Source organism: Ranitomeya imitator, chromosome 6 (genome assembly GCF_032444005.1).
Source record: "Ranitomeya imitator isolate aRanImi1 chromosome 6, aRanImi1.pri, whole genome shotgun sequence".
Taxonomy (NCBI): Eukaryota; Metazoa; Chordata; class Amphibia; order Anura; family Dendrobatidae; genus Ranitomeya; species Ranitomeya imitator.
Window position 1 is genome coordinate 193,370,907 of NC_091287.1, and position 22,697 is coordinate 193,393,603.

The 22,697-nt window shown below is 43.5% G+C and overlaps 1 protein-coding gene across 4 annotated transcripts in view; it reads left to right on the forward strand.

Moving 5' to 3' along the window:
* Window positions 1-22,697, forward strand: part of RECK (reversion inducing cysteine rich protein with kazal motifs) — a 764,658-nt gene that overhangs the window by 438,765 nt on the left and 303,196 nt on the right. For all 4 annotated transcript variants that reach the window (XM_069730404.1, XM_069730400.1, XM_069730403.1 and 1 more), the window contains 2 exons: window positions 10,549-10,685; window positions 21,016-21,156. In XM_069730404.1, the coding sequence (XP_069586505.1) occupies window positions 10,549-10,685; window positions 21,016-21,156 (278 nt within the window). The remainder of the gene's footprint in view (window positions 1-10,548; window positions 10,686-21,015; window positions 21,157-22,697) is intronic.

Consider the following 22,697-nt stretch of genomic DNA (forward strand, 5'->3'; position numbering starts at 1 on the left):
CTTAAATGGACCTTTGTCCAAAGATCCTTGAGACGATTGACCCTGACCTCTGCCATAGACAACAAGAATCTATTCGAGAAAATTCGCCAAAATGAGGGTTCATTCCATAATTAATATAAAATGGTGACCTACAGGTAGATTGGTTTATCCGGTTGTTGAAGGCGAATTCTGCTAATGGTAAGGCATCAGACCAGTTACTTTGCAGGGTAGAAGTCTTGCCTTGCGCAGGCGTGTACTATGGAGGACAGAGAATGAACTTCAATCCAATATTGCAGCCAGCATGCAGCCAGCGGGTAAGGAAAGGGTGAATCAAACACCCGAAAACCCCGCCCCTATGGCTGAAGATTGTTCCCTCCAAATTCAGGTGACAGAGTCCCTTTAAGAGCCCCTTATGGAGACTTTCATAAATATACTGTTTCATAGCTAGGCGCTCGGGGCCCGACAGATTGAACAGGCGAGCTTTGGGCAATTTGGCTCCAGGAATCAGATCGATGGCACAATCAAAAGGCCTATGAGGGGGTAACGCCTCAGCCACACTCTCAGAAAACACGTCTTCAAAGTCTCTCAGGTACTCTGGAATACCCTCCAAACTAATAGAAGACACAGAGACAGGTTTTGCGATTTTCACACAACAAATTGATTTATGGTAACAGTCAGAATGCTTGGACCCCCACTTAACAATCTCCCCAGATTCCCAGTCAATCACTGGGTTATGGTACCAAAGCCGTGGCATGCCCAGCACTAGCCCTGCGGGCAATTTGTCCATGACTAAACATTCAATCTCTTCCTCGTGGGAAGAACCAATTTTCAACACAATTTTTTCAGAAACAAAAATGATCCCAGTTCGGGTAAGAGGAGATGAGTCGATGGCCATGACTTTTAATTGGTGTAGGAAGCCTGACTGTCCCTATCTGGTTTTGGGAAATGACATCAGAATTGACCAGGTTGAGTGATAAACCACTGTCCACAAGTGCTGTAGACAAAAATGGACATTGTCTACCAACAGTTCACCCATAGCAAAACTTTAGGAGATGAGGAAGAAAGTACCTGAAGTTCTGGACAGCCTCCTCGATCACTACCCAGACCTAGTCGTTTCCCATTGCTATGGAGGATGATGGGCACGAGGGGCAATCCTTCTTCCAATGACCAGACTTCCCGCAATAAAAACAGAGCTGCTTCTCCCTGTGGCGTTTCCTCTCCTTCTAATTGACCGAAGTGGCGTCAATCTCCATTAGCTCAGCAGCGACACTGGTCTCTTTGCTGCTGGAAAATAGGGATGTCTCGGACTGCATGACACCCATAGCCCACATCCTGTGGTCCATACGCATGGCCTGAGTGATGGCATCCTCCAAGGTGTCAGGTGGTGGATGGAGGGCCAGAGCATCTTGCAGGCGTTCGGGCAGGCCTCTGTGGAATAAGCCCCGAAGGGCGGCATCATCCCATAAGACCCAGTGTTGAAACTCCGCACAAAACCACTCAGCGAGCGTTTACCCTGACACACACTCATGACCATATCTTCATCCAAACGTGCTTCATCATATATGTGGCCCAGAGCTTCAAAGAAGGCATCGACTGTCATTCTCTTGGGGGCGGTGGGAGACAGAGAAAAAACCCATGCTTGGGGGGCAACATGCAGTAGACAAATAACCACCCCCACTCTCTGGAACTCGTCCGCAGAGGAACGGGCCTTAAAGAAAAAAAAAAGCTTTCATCTCTCCCTGAAGGACCTAAACTCCTTTTTATCCCCTGAAAACAAGTCAGGCAATCTGACCGGAGATTCAGGGGATACCACATATACGTCCCTACTCAGGAGACCCTGCCACAATTGCCCCCTGCATGGTGCCCACCAACTGCTGTTGGGTATGGGTCATCGTGCTCTTTTCCACATTGAGCTTTTGGAACATTTGGGTTAGATGCCTGACCTGATCAGCCAAAGCCTGCAGGGAATCCATGCTTCTAATTTGCTCAGAAAATACACAGAACTTTCCCCAAGATAGAAAAAATGTGTGGTCACATATATCAAGATCCTGTCAGCACTAGCTAACAGCCACGGCTGAGCAGGATGACTCAGCCACACTGCGGGAGAGCCTGAGGTCAGATACTAAAGGTACCGTCACACTAGATGATATCGCTAGCGATCCGTGACGTTGCAGCGTCCTCGCTAGCGATATCGTCCAGTGTGACAGGCAGCAGCGATCAGGCCCCTGCTGTAATGTCGCTGGTCGGGGAAGAAAGTCCAGAACTTTGTTTCATCGCTGGATCTCCCGCTGACATCGCTGAATCGGCGTGTGTGACGCCGATTCAGCAATGTCTTCGCTGGTAACCAGGGTAAACATCGGGTTACTAAGCGCAGGGCCGCGCTTAGTAACCCGATGTTTACCCTGGTTACCATCGTTAAAGTAAAAAAAACAACCACTACATACTTACCTACCGCTGTCTGTCCCCGGCGCTGTGCTTCTCTGCTCTGGCTGTGAGCACAGCGGCCGGAAAGCAGAGCGGTGACGTCACCGCTCTGCTTTCCGGCTGCCCGGCGCTCACAGCCAGTGCAGGAAGCACAGCGCCGGGGACAGACAGCGGTAGGTAAGTATGTAGTGGTTGTTTTTTTTACTTTAATGATGGTAACCAGGGTAAACATCGGGTTACTAAGCGCGGCCCTGCGCTTAGTAACCCGATGTTTACCCTGGTTACCGGGGACCTCGGGATCGTTGGTCGCTGGAGAGCTGTCTGTGTGACAGCTCTCCAGCGACCAAACAGCGACGCTGTGTGACCATAGGGGGCGGGGCTTAGCGTCCTGCTGCTGGAGATGAGTGCAGGATGCTACAGGGACCCTGGAATAGAGGATAGGGGAACTCAGGTCGGACAAACGGGGTTCATACATGGAATGGGTGGCACGGTACAGGAGGGTCGAGCAGAGAATAGTCAGAACGTAGGCAAGGAGTCATACACGGAGATAGCAGCGCAGTACAGGAGGGACAGGTGGAACTTTTAACGGGGACAGAACCAGGTCAGAACCAGACTAGCATAAAGTAGCACAGGCACAACAGGGTCACACACACACTCAGTATAAGGATGAGGAATGACTCCACAATGAGGCTATAAAAAGCCTCCGAGAATCCCAGAGCGAGGCCGTCCAGATTAACCTCTGAACTACCTAATCCCACAAGCTAAGCAGATCATGACAAGAACCCCTGTAAGTGCATCTCTGACGCTGTGATCCAAGTATCTAATCTCTAAGGGAAATAAAGAATCTTCTCCTAATTAATATCAGAGAGAACAGATGACCACCATGCACAACACAATCCAAGGCCAATAATACCCAATACAGGGAAGAAATACCACCAAACCACATAGTGACCGAATAATACCACATATTACCAGCATACAGGCCCAAATAATACCACAAACAAGGAGAAATACGGCAACACCATAACTAGACTACATATTCCACCACATAGTGACCGAATAATACCACATACAGGGGATAAATACCGCCATACTGTGACCAGACCACAAATTACCACCACATAGTGACAGAATAACACCACATATACAGTCAGGAAAAAAGTATTTAGTCAGCCACGAATTGTGCAAGTTCTCCGACTTAAAAAGATTGAGAGAGGAGAGGCCTGTAATTAACATAGGTAGACCACAACTGAGAGTCAAAATTGAGGAAACAAATCCAAAAAATCACCTTGTCTGATTTGGCAGGATTTATTTTTCAAATTATGGTGGAAAATAAGTATTTGGCCATTAACAAAAGTTCATCACAATATTTTGTTATACAGTATATCCTTTGTTGGCAATGACAGAGGTCAAACGTTTTCTGTAAGTCTTCAGAAGGTTGGCACACACTGTTGGTGGTATGTTGGCCCATTCCACCATGCAGATCTCCTCTAGAGCAGTGATGTTTTGGGCCTGTTGCTGGGCAACACCGACTTTCAACTCCCTCCAAAGGTTTTCTATGGGGAATCTGGAGTCTGACGAGGCCACTCCAGAACCTTTATTTGCTTCTTACGAAGCCAATCCTTCCTTGCCCTGGCAGTGTGCTTGGGATCATTATCATGCTGAAAGACTAATTCACATTTCATCTTCAATGCCCTTGCTGAGGCAGGAGGTTTGCACTCAAAATCTCACGATACAAGGCCCCATTCATTCTTTCATGTACACGGATCAGATGTCCTGGTCCCTTTGCAGAGAAACAGCCCCAAAGCATGATGTTGCCACCACCATGCTTCACAGTAGGTGTGGTGTTCTTTGGATGCAACTCAGCATTCTGTTTCCTCCAAACACGACAAGTTTTGTTTCTACCAAACAGTTCTACTTTGGTTTCCTCAGACCACACAACATTCTCTCATTACTCTTCTGGATAATCCAAATGTTCTCTAGCAAATTTCAGATGGGCCCGGACATGTCCTGGCTTAAGCAGGGGGACACATCTGGCACTCCAGGATCTGAATCCCTGGTGGCATAGTGTGTTACTGATGGTAGCCATTGTTACGGAGGTCCCAGCTCTATGCAGATTATTCATTAGGTTCCCTCATGTGGTTCTGCGATTTTTGCTCATCGTTCTTGTGATCATTTTGACCCCACGAGGTGAGATCTTGCGTGGAGTCCCAGATTGAGGGAGATTATGAGTGGTCTTGTATTTCTTCCATTTTCTTATTATTGCACCGACAGTTGATTTCATCACACCAAGTTGCTTGCCTATTGCAGATTATGACTTCCCAGCCTGGTGCAGGGCTACAATTTTGTTTCTGGTGTCACTCGACAGCTCTTTGGTCTTCACTATAGTGGAGTCTGGAGTGTGACTATTTGAGATTGTGGACAGATGCCTTTTATACTGATAACAAGTTCAAACAGGTGCCATTACCACAGGTAATGAGTGGAGGATAGAGGAGCCTCTTGAAGAAGTTACAGGTCTGTGAGAGCCAGAAATCTTGCATGTTTTTAGGTGACCAATTACCATATTTTTCGGATTATAAGACGCACTTTTTTCCCACCTAATTTTGGGGGAAAATGGGGGTGCGTCTTATAATGCGGATGTACCTTACCAGTACCGTTGTTGCAGGCCGCAGGCTAGGATGAGGGCATGTCCTTTGCTGCTGCGAGGATTGTATGGCTTTGCTGCGGGGGTCACCAGTGCTGCTGCTGCAGGGGTCTCCAGCAGCGCTGCGGGGGGCTCTGCTGACATTTTGTGAAAGGCCAGAGCCCCCACAGTTCCATGCTTTCCTGTGTGATGGACTCCGGGAAAATGGTGCCGAGATCTCCATCTGCGCATGCGCTGCCCCCCCGGCGGCCATTTTCCCAGAGTCCACCGCACAGAAAAGCATGGAACTGCAGGCAGGCTCTGGCCTTTCACACCCCTGCAGCAGCGTTGTATACCTCCGCAGCACCGCCGGGCACTCGCAGCAGCACCGGACACCCCCACAGCACCGCACACCAATAGCAGCACCGGACACCTGCAGTGGAGCACCACACATCGGAACATCCCCTTATCCCAACCTGCAGATTGCAGCATCACTCCACTCCTGCTTCCTCCAGCAGCGACCCTGTGACCCCGCTTCACCACAACCACCACCCCCGGTAAGCAAGAAGATGCATGGATTTTAAGAAGCACCACCATTTTATTAAAAAAAATGTTTTCCTCTTTTTCTTGTCAAAATTTGGGGTGCATCTTATAATCTGGAGGGTCTTATAATTCGAAAAATGCGGTACTTATTTTCTACCATAATTTGAAAAATAAATCTTTTGAAATCAGACAAGGTGATTTTCTGGATTTGATTTCTCAATTTTGACTCTCATAGTTGTGGCCTACCTATGATGTCAATTACAGGCCTCTATCATGTTTTTAAATAGGAGAACTTGCACAATTGGTGGCTGACTAAATACTTTTTCCCCACTGTAGGGGATAGATACCACCACACCGTGACCAGACCACATATTACCATCAGATAGTGACAGAATACTACAATACTGATCATTAAAACAAACCACAATAATAGCAATACTGTTATTACCACCAGTGACATTATACACAAGAGCTCTACTGTCAGTGTACAGGTAATACAGGGATCACCAGTGACATTATACACAGAAGCTCCTCTGTATATAGTGTCAGTGTACAGGTAATATAGTGATCACCAGTGACATTATACACGGGAGCTCTGTATATATTATGTAGTTTCAGTGTACAGGTAATATAGTGATCTCCAGTGACATTGTACACAGGAGCTCTGTATATAGTGTCAGTGTACAGGGATCACCAATGACATGCACAAGAGCTCTGTATATAGTATCAATGTACGGGTAATACAGTGATCACCAGTGATTTTATATACAGTTGTTTTGTATATAGTGTCAGTGTATAGGTAATACAGTGACCACCAGTGACATTATACACAGGAGCTCTGTATATATTGTCAGTTTACAGATAATACAGTGTCCACCAGTGACATTATACACAGGAGCTCAGTATATAGTGTACAGGTAATACAGTGATCACCAGTGGCATTATACACAGGAGCTTTGTATATAGTGTATAGTGTGCAGGAAATACAGTGATCTCCAGTGACATTATATATATGAGCTCTGTATATGGTGTCAGTGTACAGGTAATACAGTGATCACCAGTGACATTATACACAGGAACTCTGTACACAGTATATAGTGTGCTTGTGCATGTAATACACTGACTCACTGGTGACATCTCTAGTTGAATTACTTCTTCGCTTTTCTTCTTCAGCCAGCACAGACCGCCATCACTTCTTCCAGCCAGGACTTATCTCTGCAAAAAATAACACAGTCATCAATAGCTGATCACTTCCAGAGCACTTTCCCCACTTTTTCCCTGACTTCTACACTACATCAGATGAATAAATAAAGTGACGCCCCTGCCACCCCCCTTATATCCATCCTGGTCCTTTTTTCCTGCTCCCCATATATCCATACTGCTGCCCCTTATAGCCATCCTGGTCCTTTTTTCCTGATCCCGATATATATCCATCCTGTCACCCCCCTTATATCCGTCCTGGTCCATTTTTCCTGCTGCCCATATATCCATTCTGCCAACCCCCCTTATATTATTATTATTATTTATTTATATAGCACCATTGATTCCATGGTGCTGTACATAAGAAGGGGTTACATACAAATTACAGATATCATTAAAAGTAAGCAAACTAAAAATTACAGACTGATACAAAGGGGTGACGACCCTGCCCTTGCGGGCTTACATTCTACAGGATGATGGGGGATGGAGACAATAGGTTGAGGGTTGTAGGAGCTCCGGTGTTGGTGAGGCGGTAGCTTCAGTAGTGGTGAGGAGGCAGCGGTGTCAGTGCAGGCTGTAGGCTTACCTGAAGAGGTGGGATTTCAGGTTCCGTCTGAAGGATCTGAATGTGGTTGATAGTCGGATGTGTTGGGACAAAGAATTCCAGAGGATGGGGGATATTCTGAAGAAGTCTTGGAGGCGGTTGGGTGAGGAGCAGATAAGTGTGGAGGAGAGAAGGAGGTCTTGGGAGGACCAGAGATTACGTGAGGGAAGATATCGGGAGATCAGTTCAGATATATATGGAGGAGACAGGTTATAGATGGCTTTGTAGGTCAGTATTAGTAATTTGAACTGAATACGCTGAGGGAATGGGAGCCAGTGAAGAGATTTGCAGAGGGGGGAAGCTGAGGAGTAGCGAGGAGAGACATGAATTAGTCGGGCAGCAGAGTAAAGGATGGACTGGAGAGGTGCAAAGAGAAAAGGTGCAGAGAAAAGGATGTTGCAGTATTCAAGGCGGGAGATGATGAGGGCATGCACAAACATTTTAATAGATTGATGGTTGAGGAAAGGACGGATTCTGGAGATATTTTTAAGCTGGAGGCAACAGGAGGTGGAAAGAGCTTGGATGTGCGGTTTGAAGGACAGGGCAGCGTCCAGGGTTACTCTGAGGCAGCGGACTTCCGGTACGGGGGAAAGCCTGATGTCATTAATTGCAATAGATAGGTCAGGTATGGAAGATCTATGATATGGAGGAAAGATAATGAGTTCAGATTTGTCCACATTGAGTTTGAGTAAGCGAGAGGAGAAGAAAGAGGATATGGCTGATAGACACTCCGGGATTCTGGACAGCAGAGAGGTGACGTCTGGGCCAGAAATGTAGATCTGAGTGTCATCAGCATAAAGGTGGTACTGGAATCCATGCGACTTTATGAGTTGTCCCAGGCCAAGTGTGTAGATTGAGAAGAGTAGGGGTCCTTGAACAGAGCCTTGGGGGACTCCAATAGAGAGAGGGTGGGATGAGGAGGTAGTGTGGGAGTGTGAGACGCTAAATGTGCGGTTGGAAAGGTATGAGGAGATCCAGGATAGGGTGAGGTCTTTGATGCCAAAGGAGAAGAGGATCTGTAGTAGGAGGCAGTGGTCAACTGTGTCAAGCAGAGGACAGGTCTAAAAGGAGGAGTACAGAGTATTGTCCGTTGGCTTTGGCTGTAAGTAGGTCATTAGTGATTTTGGTCAGGGCTGTCTCAGTTGAGTGATGGGGGCGGAAACCAGATTGTAGATTATTATTATTATATCCATCCTGGTCCTTTTTTCCTGCTCCTCATATATCCATCCACTGCCCCCTTATATCCATCTTGGTCCTTTTTTCCTGCCACCCTCTTATATCCATCCTGGTCCATTTTTCCTGCCCCTCATATATCCATCTTGCCACCCCCCTTATATCCATCCTGGTCCATTTTTCCTGCCCCCCATATATCCATTTTGCCACCCCCCTTATAGCCATCCTGGTCCTTTTTTCCTGCCTCCCATATATCTATCCTGCCGCCCCCTTATAGCCATCTTGTTACGCTTTTCCTGCTCCCCATATATCCATCTTGCGGCCCCCCTTATATCCATCCTGGTCCTTTTTTCCTGCTCCCCATATATCTATCCTGCGCGCCCTCGCTGTATATTGTTTGTTCCGGCATCGGCAGCATTTCCAGCCGAGCGATCACGTGGCCCCACTCATTAAGGTAATGAATATGCATGCCTCTGCACTCCCATAGGCGTGGAGTGAATATTCATTACCTTAATAAGCAGGGTCACGTGATTGCTCGTCAGGAAGAGCTGCTGGCACCAGAACGAGATGCATCAGGGCGCACAGGAAGGTGATTAGCATGTTTTTTTTTTTCAATAGGAAACATGCATACAAGGATAGGGGAGCCATGCATACAAGGATAGGGGATAAGTAGCCATGCATACAAGGACAGGGATCAGGGAGCCATGCATACAAGGACAGGGACCAGGGAGCCATGCATACAAGGGCAGGGACCGGGTGGCCATGCATACAAGGACAGGGACCGGAGGGCCATGCATACATAGAGAAGGCATAAGGAGCCCTGCATACAAGGACAGGGCATTAGCAGCCATTCAAAGCAGGACAGGGATGAGGAGACATTGCATGCCCGGCTTATGCTCGAGTCAATAAGCTTACCCACTTTCTCGTGGCAATATTAGGTGCCTCAGTTTATACTCGTGTTGGCTTATATTTGAGTATATACGGTATTTGGTGCAGAAAATGTAAATATGCACTAAATACTTATCGTGGGAACAAAACATGGTAAAATGTCCCAACAAAAACACAATACTTGATAGGTAGCAATACTGTTACCATGGTTAAAGAAGTTGGAGTGTGACTCTATCTCCCAAGAGACCCCATATATCTGTCGTTGTCACTGTTCCTTATAAACATTTCTAGGATAGTTCTTCTCTTTGCACATTCAAAGAACTAAAGAATATTATTTGTTGCTGTCTGTATCTGCTTCTAGATGAAGCAATCACATACATATTTAAAGGATTCGGTTATTAAAAAAAAAAAAGCTATTAAACTCCAAATATGGAGTTACTCTGCAGGTTAATAGCGTTAGAAGTAACTCATAGAAAGAAAAGCATGTTAAATACAATATAAATAAATCAAAGTAATATAAAACATGCTGGTATAAATATGGACTCAATAGGACAACTCATCATGAAATGTCTGCACAAAAAGAGAAAATGATAGTGAATAGTCTAAAATAATAAAAAAAAGTATACAATTGTAATCATAAGCAAAAAATATTACAGGATAAATGGGGGAGGGGGGGCACATGTATGTGCCGTGACAAGCTGTGAAAAGGGGCACACAACGGGCACAATTCCCAAAATATAGGTATATACATATCATACATCCTGGCATAGAACAAGATATAAAAAGGACGTTGCAACGTACAAACTGTTCTTGCAATGGTACAAATACAATACAAAATTATGTTATGCAGAGTATCCTGTCAAAATACCAACATAATACAATATAATATCATGCAGTTTATTCCGTAATAGTATCAATTTAAAACACTATAATTGGATTCTAAGGTGTGTATGTAGAATTAATCAGTGTACATCAGTATCAGCGTGTATTATACTGTCTCATAAAAAAACATTATAGAGTACCTTGGCTAAAGTTCCAATAGCTTCATATTTTTTTTATGGACTTGTGTGCAAAGGGAAATTAATATTGTATTCTAAACATTTCTTTCTTAAAGAACAGATTGTGTTGAAATACTGAAAATGTGTGGTGACCATAATAAATTCTCAGAAAGTGACACTGCAGAAAGTATATGTGAACGTCTGTCTTCTACTGATGACACAGATGATTGTATTCCACTGGATACATATCTCCGTAAGTTATTTTAGTAATTTTGTGTAAAATCTTGTTAATCATCTGATTTGTCTCCAAAAAAATGTTGAAAATCCAGCTTGAAGGTATTAAATATTACTCCTGGAACAATGAGCTGTACCAATCCCTCCAGTATTTATTTTGTGGTACCTAATGTAATTTATTTCTTGAATCTGTTGACAGGTTTTTGCTACCTCATCAGAAAGCAGTGTAATGTAGGCAAAGAGACAGCTGAATCCAGCAATGTCTCACTTAGTTTATTGGGTGCAGGCGCTCTGACACCATCAGAGCTTTTAGATTTAGAATGAAGCAGAGCTGAGAAAGGAGAGGGTGTTGCTGGACTGATATTAATCTTAGTGAAAATCCTTCACAGTTAGTAAACCCACACTTTGACAAGTAACACATCCCTGGATTCTGTGTCTCAGCCTCTATCTGCTGCTGTCTCCAGATTACATAGCAAAACCCTCCTGACAGATTCCCTTTAAAGAAAAAAAAAAGAGCCATCTGGAATGGGGCAAAATGTGCCCATGCAGAGTGAATGGGATAAAATAATAAAATGCAAAATACTCACTTATTAAATCCCCCTTCAATTCCCACACTGCCATTCCTGTCCTTCCAGCAGTAACTTTTTACTCTTTTGCAGCAAACATGTGGAATCAAATTCATTTATCATGTAGTCATGTTTAGCATGTTTAACCCCTTCACGACATTTGATCTAGCTGTACATCATGATCAGGAAAAGATTGCTGCTAGGAAATCAGCTTAAGTGATTGCCGAGCTAACCTCAGTTAGTACAACCACACCCATTAGTAATGAAAATGGGGTACATATAGCTTCTAACAAAATAATTTTTTTAATAAATTTTATGGTCTTTTAGAAAATTTTGTTTTTGTTGCACAAAGTCAATAAAATATCTGATTCAACATCAGAGATACTTTTTTGGTTATATATCCCTCTTGCAGTGCCCAGAGGGGAACTAGAAGTTATAAGTGCCAAGTCGGGCCAATAACAAAGAAATTAGGAATGTCACAGGCGGCATTGTGGCGTGCTAGCCCTGTGTCCCTCACACTGAGTCCTTACAGCCTCTTAGGCCGGTTTCACACGTCAGTGGCTCCGGTACGTGAGGTGACAGTTTCCTCACGTACCGGAGCCACTGACACACGTAGACACATTGAAATCAATGCATCTGTGCAGATGTCATTGATTTTTTGCGGACCGTGTCTCCATGTGCCAAACACGGAGACATGTCAGTGTTCGTGGGAGCACACAGATTACACGAACCCATTAAAGTCAATGGGTCCATGTAAAATACATACCGCCGATTACAGTCATGAATAGGCGGCTCCACCTCCCATAGGGGTGGAGCCGCATATTCATTACTGTAAATGAGCGGCCCCACGTGACCGCTCATACAATAGAAGGTGCGGCCAGGACAGGAAGCAGCGTCAGCGAGGGAGTCGGGTGAGTATTTTAATAACAGCGGGCGGGCGCACAGGGGGTGGGAGGGGGGTGGGGATAGGGATCTTTATGTTAAACACGAGAAACAAAAAAAAAAGGATTATTCATATCTTCTCTACAGCAAACGCTGCTGCAGAGAAGATATGAAAGGCAGCTTCAGCACCACGTGGGGGGGACAGCGCTTATCTCTAGCGCTGTCTCCTGCACGGTGCGTGTGGTACCCAGTTGGCACACTTGTGGCACACGTGTGCCACAGAAACGCACGGGCACACGGACACCGATAATTCCGGTACCGATTTTTCCGGTACCGGAATTATCTGGACGTGTGGGACTGCCCTTAGTGTGTGCAGTTTCAAGGATGAATGCTGACAAGGGCATAAACGTAATCAAAAGGGAATCTTTATTCACTTCAAAATACAAAGTCCATAGTGAAGGTATCACAGTTTTCATACAAGTTTGAAATTTTAGGTAGCAAGAGAGATGGTCTCCGTCCCTCTAAAGATGGAGTCTTCCCAGTTAATGGCTTAAATAAAGTGATCGGCTGGCTGCTGGTTATTACCAGGTTACCATCTTAATTCACACAGTCCTTCAATTATATTACTACCAAGGATGGGCCTACACAGTTTTATTCACTGTGGAAATAGTGTTCACTGCTTTTAGGCTGGGTTCACATTGCGTTAGTGGGTGTCCGCTGTCGGAATCCGTTACATGGCGCAATTAACGCTATTTAACGGATCCGTTAGTGCACCCATTGAGCGCAATGTATCGAACGCATCGCTAACGTATGCCATTTTTGGCATGCGCTAGCGATGTCCCGTTATTTCCTGACGGACCGCGAACCCTGCTTGCAGCGTTCGAGGTCCGTTTCGCGCTAGCGCAGATCGGGCATCTGCTCTAGCGGGATCGCTAAATGCAATCCCTTTTTGAACATTGTGTTAGCGCATTCCGTTAGCGTATGCACTAAACAGATTGCACTACCGCAATATGAACCTAGCCTTACTCACGATGAAGTCCTGATATGGTTCCCTGTCACACGGCGTAGAGTAGAAGATGCAGTAGAACAGACACTCACGCTGGCCTGGCAGAACCTTTAAATGCGTGGAGTGTAGCAGAAGACCCCCTCATACAGCTCTATCTCTTCTGTCTCTATGAAGATTGAATTTTAAGATGCCTTCCTAGCGTAGGCTGTGGCAGTTTCCTGGCCGATTGAAGATTGAAGAAAGCTGGACATAGGCTGATTGCAGAGCAGCCTAGGAAGTAGACCTCTCCTTATGTCACTCAGGTTGGTTTTCTCCTTCACTCCTCTCAGAAAGGAGAGGAAACTGGGCTGAGGTGTCATGTGACCAAACTCTTGCACCTTTACACTTTGGACAGTAGATGGCAGTATAGGACAATTTATCGAATAAACTACATAACTGGACATATGTTTTTGGTAACCCCCAGACATATTTTGCAACAGGTAGGAGGAGGTACTGGTACATTGCAAACTCCTCCTCTTAAGATAAGCTGTCATCGGCGACTCTAGGGTGGTACCTAGACAAAATAGCAAAGGTAACACTTTGTTGAACATCAACTTAGAAACACAATTGAGGTAGAGTCCTTTAAGACAATGGTAAATTGTCCATTAACGTCTCTTTAAAACACATAACATACTTTATATAAAATGTAAAAGTAAATAAACCCTTGGTTTGAAACCAGGCACATGCTTAAACTAGTAAGAGAATTAAAAATTATGGCTACATTAAATTTGCATACATTTACTCCTGATAGCGGACAGGTGGGATACCTTTTGTACTTTGCCCGGATCGCCTCAGCACTTGCTCTTCTGTGAGTGCAGGAATAGAATTGTCTCTAGTATCTGTGGTGGCAGGCAAAGTACGGTATCTATTGTCCGTTGGTGCAGAGACTGGAGTAGTAACTGCAGTTGGCACAAAAGGGTAATAACCAGGAACAAAAAGTTGTAGGGCCATTAGGAAGCCATCAGAAAAATTTGGTTGAACCTTGGCTTCATTTACAGGTACATAAGTAGGCACAATCCGCTGTTGAGGTGTAGGCTGGTTTGGCAGCTCCTCTTTAATGCAAATTTTAAAGCGATTGCGATGAACAACCTGTGGAATTCCTCCGGGTTTTTGCACTTCATAGACATCCGATTCAGGCTAAGGAATGGCTGTAATATTGTATGGTTTTTTTTCCCAGAGGGGATTTAGTTTTCCTGAACGGTCAAACTTCTTCAGCCATACTTTATCTTCAACCTTTAATGGCTGTGCATGAGCTCGCAAATTGTATTCTTCTTGTCTTCTTCAAGCTTCTTCCATGCGACAGTCCACAATCTCTTGCATTTCAAGCACACAAGGCTGATGTTCAGAAACCCAATCAGTTTTTGGCAAAGGGTTCATGGAATCTGTCACCTGAATTCCTAGTGCACTTTCCTTCGGTAGTTGACCTTGTCTTCCAAACATGAGATAGAAAAGTGAATAACCTGTAGAACAATGGGTGGTATTATTGTAGATTTCCACTAGTTCATCAAGTAATTCAGTAAAACAGTGATGAATTACATTCATTCCTAACACTTCAGCTGAAGTAACTCCTTTTCCTGCCTCGGTGATAATCACTCCTTGACTAGACAAGTTGTGGTCACCCACTTGTATGGTGGGTTCCCAATAACTGTCAGAGACTATGAAGCAATAATCAGAGAGACAGATTGCTCATTGTCTTTCCTAGTAGACCATATTGAAAACAGCAACATGTCTGACAATTTCTGGGAATTGTAGGAACTGACCATTGGCCCTAAGAATGTCCACACGTAGACAATGATAACATAGGCCATTCTTGCATAATACTATTTTCTTCTATTTTATTCAGAATATAAATTAACAACTTCTTTCACATAAATCAGTTGAGAAATAGGTTGTCCATTGCTATACAGCAGACACTTTGACCTTAAAAACAGTAGTTAATTCACTATGATCCCAATACGTCTCAAAAGCATTCTTTTCAATGGTGGTCACCTGTGATCCAGTGTCCACTAGAGCATCCAGTGTTACACCATTAATACACACAGTTATGTACAGGCAGGTAAAGAGGAATTAGGATACCCATTGTTGTGTTCTCTCTGGAACTTCTGATTCTCCTCCCGAGGGGTGATCCTCTGCCTCGGGGGTTTCCCTTTTAACTGGGAGAATTGGGACCGGTGGGTCGAGTCCAATGGCAATAAGAAGGTCGTCTAAGATTTGGACAGTTAAAACGATGATCCGGTGACAATGCCGGGGGACAAATTACAGGACGGGAGTGTAGGCCGAACTGTCAGCTCTTTGAGGGTCTGGCAGACCAGGTCAAGGGTCCTGGACATTGCATCTACTTGTTCTTGTAGTGAAGTAGTAGTTATGGCACCTGAGGCTTGTGCCGCCTTTCAAGCTGGAGTGGATAACACATGAGACAGTGGGTTACAGTAGGGGTTCCCCCATAACATGAATCAGTAACTAAAACACGTAAGGCTTGAGTCTTGAACTCAGAAAAATACTGTCACGCCGTAAGCGGCGTTAAAGGGGCAGGACAGCATACTGGGACCCGCACCTGTCCCTACCACTTTAATGGGGCCCTGGCTTTCCCTTATCTCGGGGGTACCTATGAAGGTTAGGAGGCCCGAGCCGCCAGCGTATCCCTGTCTCCTGTACAGGCCCTATTAGTGGCCCCCTCTCCCCCCAAAGGAGGTGGACTGCACCAGTGTAATTATACAACAAATAACAGGGTAAACAGACAAGGTAACTAAAAGATTCAAACTCACCAAATGCTCACACAACCACAGAGGAAACACAGAGAAGGGAAGAGAAGGAATAAACTTAGGAAGGAAAACAGGTTTAGCATGCAACCAAAACTGCAGACACTAATCTCTGTAAATAAACCTCCAACACCTCTCTCCATCAACCTCCAAGCCAGGCAGTAGAACTGATCACTGACACTAACTGAAGTCAGGACTGAGTCTATATAGAGGATCAGATTACAAGATCCATTTCAGCTGAGAGACCCAGCTCTCAGCAACTCAGAAATAAGGGTTAACTCCTGCACTGCTGGCACAAAGCAGCTAGGTCAGAAAACAGGTGAAGAGCTTCTGTTCACTGTGTGTGAACGAGGCCCAGAGGGCTGCGGTTTTCTGGAACCTCTCTGTCGCGGTAGCCCCGTGACAAATACATTCCAGTTTCTGAGCAACAAGTATACAGAGTTGGCTCTGTAGTAGCTTAGAGTCCACAACCTCTATAAATCTGTCCAGAATCATATGCTCAGCCTCTGCAGGGGCTAGAGTATCCACTTGGTGCAGGTCTGTGAAAGCAGTCTGGAGGGCCAAAGCATAGTCTCTAAGAGTCTCACCTGATTTTGGTCATCTCTCAAAAAACTGAAGCCTGACCTCTGTTGGTGACTGTAGCTCAAACTCTCCCTTGAGTTTGTTGAGGATCTGGTGTACACTGGTCTTGTCTGTAGATGGCCAGGAACGTACTTCTTGTGCAGCAGGTCCTTCAAGTTGTTCCAGTAAAATTGGTACCTGCTGGAGAGGGTGCTACACACTCAATTGTCCTGGATATTTTCTCCCTAAAATCTGCAAATGTATGCGGGTCTCCTCTGCAAACTGGCAGCTTAGAAGTTCCAATAAATATTGTGATCCCCGTGGGTATAGCTGGAACAGGGGCCACAGGCACACTAGCTGTTGGAACTGCCTGGGAAGTAACTCCTGGTAATGGTGAAGCAGTGGCAACAGGTTGCTCACTTGTGTTGGAGTCATACATGACTGCAAATAATCGATGTACTACCTCTTTTAGAAATCACAAAATGGTGCTGCAGGTAGTTGATAACAATATAGTCTATACAGTTGGACACTAGAGAGAGCATTCCCACTCTTAACTGGAGTGCATGTAGCTGATAAAATGGCTGAAACAAGCAGCTTCAGCCGTATTAGAAGACAATTAAAACAATCTTTTACCAGTTTTGGCCACCGAGAAACTCTGCAGGCTGATGCCACGCTGAGATGGGTGACAAAAATGGAGGCACTTCCTGTGCATCCAGTTGCTCTTTTTCCCATCACGCTTTCGTGGGCTATTTCTTTTTGGTACGAACCAGCCGGTCCTGACCAGTTTAGTAATAACGCAGATGTTTTGCAAACGGCTCCTACGCATCTTCACTCAACAGTCATAATACACAGATCAATCCAGCCAAGCAACAATAGCAAACCATCAAAAGCAACAGTTTCAACTCCACAAAAATCATGAATGCTATAAATCTTTAGGAGCACAATATGATTCTGTTTGTGACGCCAAGCGAGGTTACAGTGCCCAGGGGGCAAGTAGATGTTATAAGTGCCAAGTCGGGCCAATAATGAAGAAATTATGAATGTCACAGGCGGTGTTGTGGGGTGCTAACCCTGTGTCCCTCACTCTGAGCCCTTACAGCCTCTTAGTGTGTGTGCAATTTCAAGGATGAATGCTGACAAGGGATTAGCATAATCAAAAGGGAATCTTTACTGTATTCACTTCAAAATACAAAGTCCATAGTGAAGGTATCACAGTCTCTCATACAAGCTTGAAATTTTAGGTAGCAAGAGAGATGGTCACCATGAAGTTTAAGATGGAATCTTCCCAGTTAATGGCTTAAATAAAGTGATCGGTGGACTGCCGATTATATACCAGGATACTATCTTAATTTAGTCCTTCAGTTATATTACTACTGAGGATGGGCCTACACAGTTTGGTTCACCATGGAAATAGTGTTCACTGCTTACTCACGATTAATTCCTGATACTGATACGGTTCCTTGTCGTAGGGCGTATAGTAGAAGATGCAGTAGAACATGAGGCACTCACTCTCGCAGAACCATTAAAAACGTGGAGTGTAGCAGAAGAGCCCTTGTATAGCTCTATCTCTTCTGTCTATGAAGAGTGAAATTTAACCCCTTTCTGACATTAGACATACTATCCCGTTGAGATGACCCGGGCCCATATGACCATCGACGGGATAGTACGTCATATGCGATCAGCTGCGCTCACGGGGGGAGCGTGGCCGATCGCGGCCAGGTGTCAGTTGATTATCACAGCTGACATCAAGCAATATGTGCCAGAAGTGATCACGGACCGCTCCCGGCACATTAACCCCTGGAACACTGTGATCAAACAAGATCGCAGCGTTCCGCTGGCATAGGGAAGCATTGCGCATGGAGGGGGCTCCCTGTATGCTTTCCTGAGACCCTCAGAACAACGCAATGTGATCGCGTTGTTCCGAGGGTCTCCTCCGTCCTCCTCCCTACAGGCCCCCGGATCTAATATGGCCGCGGGGTCCTTCCGGGTCCTGCAGGGAGGTGGCTTGCCTGCGCCTGTTGAGAGCAGGTGCCGGCAAGTCTCCTACACTGCCTGTCAGATCGCTGATCTGACACAGTGCTGTGCAAAGTGTCAGATCAGCGATCTGACACTATATAATGATGTCCCACCCTGGGACAAAGTAAAAAAGTTTTTTTTTTTAAAAAAAAAGAAAAATTACACTGTGTAAAAATATTTTTTTTTAAATTTCTAAACGTTATTAACACCCCCACAAAAGAAATTCATTAATTGCTGGTTTTTGTTCATTCTGCGTAACAAAAATCGGAATAAAAAGCGGTCAAAAAATGTCATGTGGCCAAAAATGGTATGAATAAAAACGTCAACTCGTCCCGCAAAAAACAAGACCTCACATGACTCTGTGGACCAAAATATGGAAAAATTATAGCTCTCGAAATGTGGTGACACAAAAACTATTATTTGCAATTAAAAACGTCTTTTAGTCTGTGACAGCTGCCAAACAAAAATCCGCTATAAAAACCTGCAATAAATAGTAAAGCAAACCCCCCTTTATCACCCCTTAGTTAAAGAAAAATAATAAAATAAAAAAAAATATTTATTTCCATTTTCCCATTAGGGTTAGGGTTGGGGCTAAAGTTAGGGTTGAGGCTAAAGTTAGGGTTGAGGCTAAAGTTTGGGTTAGGGTTGGGGCTAGAGTTGGGGTTAGGGTTTGGATTACATTTACGGTTGGGTTAGGGGTGTGTCAGGGTTAGGGGTGTGGTTAGGGTTATGGTTAGGGATGGGATTAGGCTTAGGGGTGTGTTTGGGTTAGGAGTTTGTTGATGTTCGGTTTAGGTGTGGTTAGGGTTATCGTTAGGGTTAGGGGTGTGTTGGGGTTAGGGGTGTGGTTAGGGTTGGGATTAGGGTTAGGGGTGTGTTGGGTTAGGGTTGGAGTTAGAATTGGAGGGTTTCCACTGTTTAGGCACATCAGGGGCTCTACAAGCGCAACATGATGTCCGACCTCAATTCTAGCCAATTCTGCATTGAAAAAGTAAAACGGCCGTGCACCCAAACAGTATCAGTATGCTCAGGACAAATTGGACAACAACTTTTGGGTCCAATTTCTTCTGTTATCCTTGGGAAAATACAAAACTGGGGGCTAAAAAAATCATTTTTATTGAAAAAAAAAGATTTTTTATTTTCATGGCTCTGCGTTATAAACTTTAGTGAAACCCTTGGGGGTTCAAAGTTCTCAGAACACATCTAGATAAGTTCCTTAGGTGGTCTAGTTTCCAAAATGAGGTCACTTGTGGGGGGGTTTCCACTGTTTAGGCACATCAGGGGCTCTCCAGATGCGACATGGCATCCACTAATTATTCCAGCAAATTTTGCATTTAAAAATTCAAATAGCGCTCCTTCCCTTCTGAGCCTGCCTTGCGCCCATACAGTAGTTTTTCCCCACATATGTGGTATTGGCGTGTTCAAGATAAATTGCACAGCACATTTTGGGGACCATTTTCTCCTGTTCCTCTTGTGAAAATAAAAAAAAATCTAAAGTAAAATGTTTGTGAAAAAAAGTTTTATCTTTACTGCGATGCAAAAGTTTTATTGGTTTTATGTTTTGCTAGTCTTGCACAATAAAAACACTTTTTTTCCATACATTTTTTTTGTTTAAAGAGCTGTAATTGGTACCATTCTGGTGTAGAGTTGCATTTTTATGGAAATCACCATATGAGATAATTAACATGATAACTTTATAGACCAATTTGATATATGGGGGATGATGGTGGCAATAACAAAAATATTTTCTTTATTTTAAAGCTATAAAATGTTTCATTTTTTAACATAGATTACCAATGGCTGATTTAGCCCCTACCTCTGACTACTGAATGCCCTACTCTCAATTTTCCACAGCATTTAAAGGTCAATCAGTTAGAATGGGTGCTCAGTCTTGTTCTTCCCTATGCCATGAACGTACAGTGCTTTGTTCTAAGGCAGGGGTGGGGAATCTTTTTCTGCTAAGGGCCATTTGGATATTTTTTCCATCCTTCGAGGGCCATACAAACTCCACCCACAAAGTGCATCCTGACTCTGGTACTGGTTTCAGGACTTAATCTTTCATTGCATGCCCTTCAGTGTTCAGTAGTGAACACTGCATGTGTGTGCTAACAGAGCAAGAAGAAATTAATGAGCTGGTTGTAATCAAAATACACTTCCCTGCCCAAGAATGCGGTCCCTGAGAATCTGCTCAGGGGCCTGATAAAAGGTCATCGAGAGCCATAAACGGCCCTGGGGCCTGAGGTTCACCACCCCTGTTCTAAGGCCTAGGCTCCATCATACTGTTTTAGTTCTGGGCGGGAAAAGTTTTAAGATGCTTCCTTCCTAATAATCTAAGAAGCTGTGTGAACATAAGGATGTCTTGTCGAACCTGTTTACTGCATTTGTATAAAGTCTTTTTTTTTTCTTGCTCTATACCACCTTTTTCTGTGTTAGATGATTGCTTCTGCCACATTATTATATTAAGTTCTCAGGAGAGTATAAATGGCAATGTCACCTGAGGTATTTTCTAAATTTCCTTAGGATCAAGTCCACTGGATAACATTACTGAGGATGTTACTCATCCATGCAACCCAAATCCATGTCCTGCTAATCACCTGTGTGAGGTCAACAGAAAAGAATGTTTTCTTGAAGAACCGTGTCTTCCATATGTTTGCACTAAAGGTAATAGATAAACGTAATTAAAGGTACATACTGTCAGCAATCAAATTGAAATAAAAATAAAGTATTTAGATCTGTTCTGCACATTATGTTGTAAGGAAAAGTGAGTGTACTTGTTACTATTCTTCACACCACCAATGGACCATGGACTCAACCAAGTGAGGAGCATCCACTTTACTGAGTAACTACTCTAACTCATTCTCTTTAATCCATTGTGTTAATGACATAGTAATTTTTGCATCTTATAACTAAATTGGTTGATAATAGTAGAATGATTAAGTCCTTTTTTATTTTGCCTCATAAAATGCATTTTATATTTTTTACATCTTCATTGCTGGTTATGTTCTTATTTTTCTGGAGGACTACTTGGTAGATTTTTTAAGACATTTTTTTTAATTAATATTTTGGTTCATGAATTTTTAAAATGGCGGAATTCAAGAAAATCTTTTTTTACTGTTTACTATTTAAACTTATAAATATGTCATGCAAAACGAATTTAATAAAATAAAAAAAAAAAGTTTATTAATACATAGAATCAAAACATACACTTAAATAAAATTCACATTTCTTCTCTCATCAATGCCTCTAGTGAAACACTCATTGGGTCCATCCTTAATGCTGTGGGGTCTGTATTTATTTGGTATTATGTTTATTCAGTTTTCTGCATAATATCCCTGTGTCTCTTGATGTACCACTCCTCCTCATGTGACCTTTTGACTAATCTATTGGAGGTTGTTCTACATATTTATATTCATCCATTTTTTCTATTACCTTTTCACTGTCTACATCTGTTATGTATTTATTGATTTATTTGATTTATTTATTAATGAGCACGTCATTTTATTTTACACTTTCTTGTTTTCATATATTTGTACATTACATTAAGGATATCACACTATTGTTCTAAAACAAATATATTTTCTCTTGCACTAGTCCCGTTAGACCTGAATACTATTCAATAATGCAATAAATCAGAGTACCGGTACTTGATTTCTTACTACCTTTTATCACCATGTTATTATGTTGTTCCTAGATTCACTTCAACCCCACATCATGTGTTTTTAAGATATTTATTTGTGTAGTCTCTTTCCCTTGAACATTTTATTTAAGTGTATGTTTTGAGTATATGTATTAGTTACACTTTTGAATTGGTTTTCATTAAATGCTGGTTGCATGTCATACTTAGAGGCTTAAATATTGTTTCCTTTGGGCATACAACTGTATCATTACTTACGTATTTATGTATTTTTGTTTACTCCCTACTATACTAGACAAAAGAAGCTTTATTGTGCATTCCATTAGACATTTGGGGAGACCTAATATGTGTATGTTATTGATATGAATTTCCTGGTCATCCTACGCATCAGCACAGAAACAATGAGGTTATTTTCTCTGCTACTGGTGACAGGTGACAGGGTGATTGATCGCCTGGGTTTTGGTTTGTGAAGGACCTGTAATCGTATCAGCTTAGTAAGACCTGGTGTCTGCCATCTTGGAGTGACTGTGCTCAGTCGTTATGGTACTATGTCCTTTTGGTCTTTCAT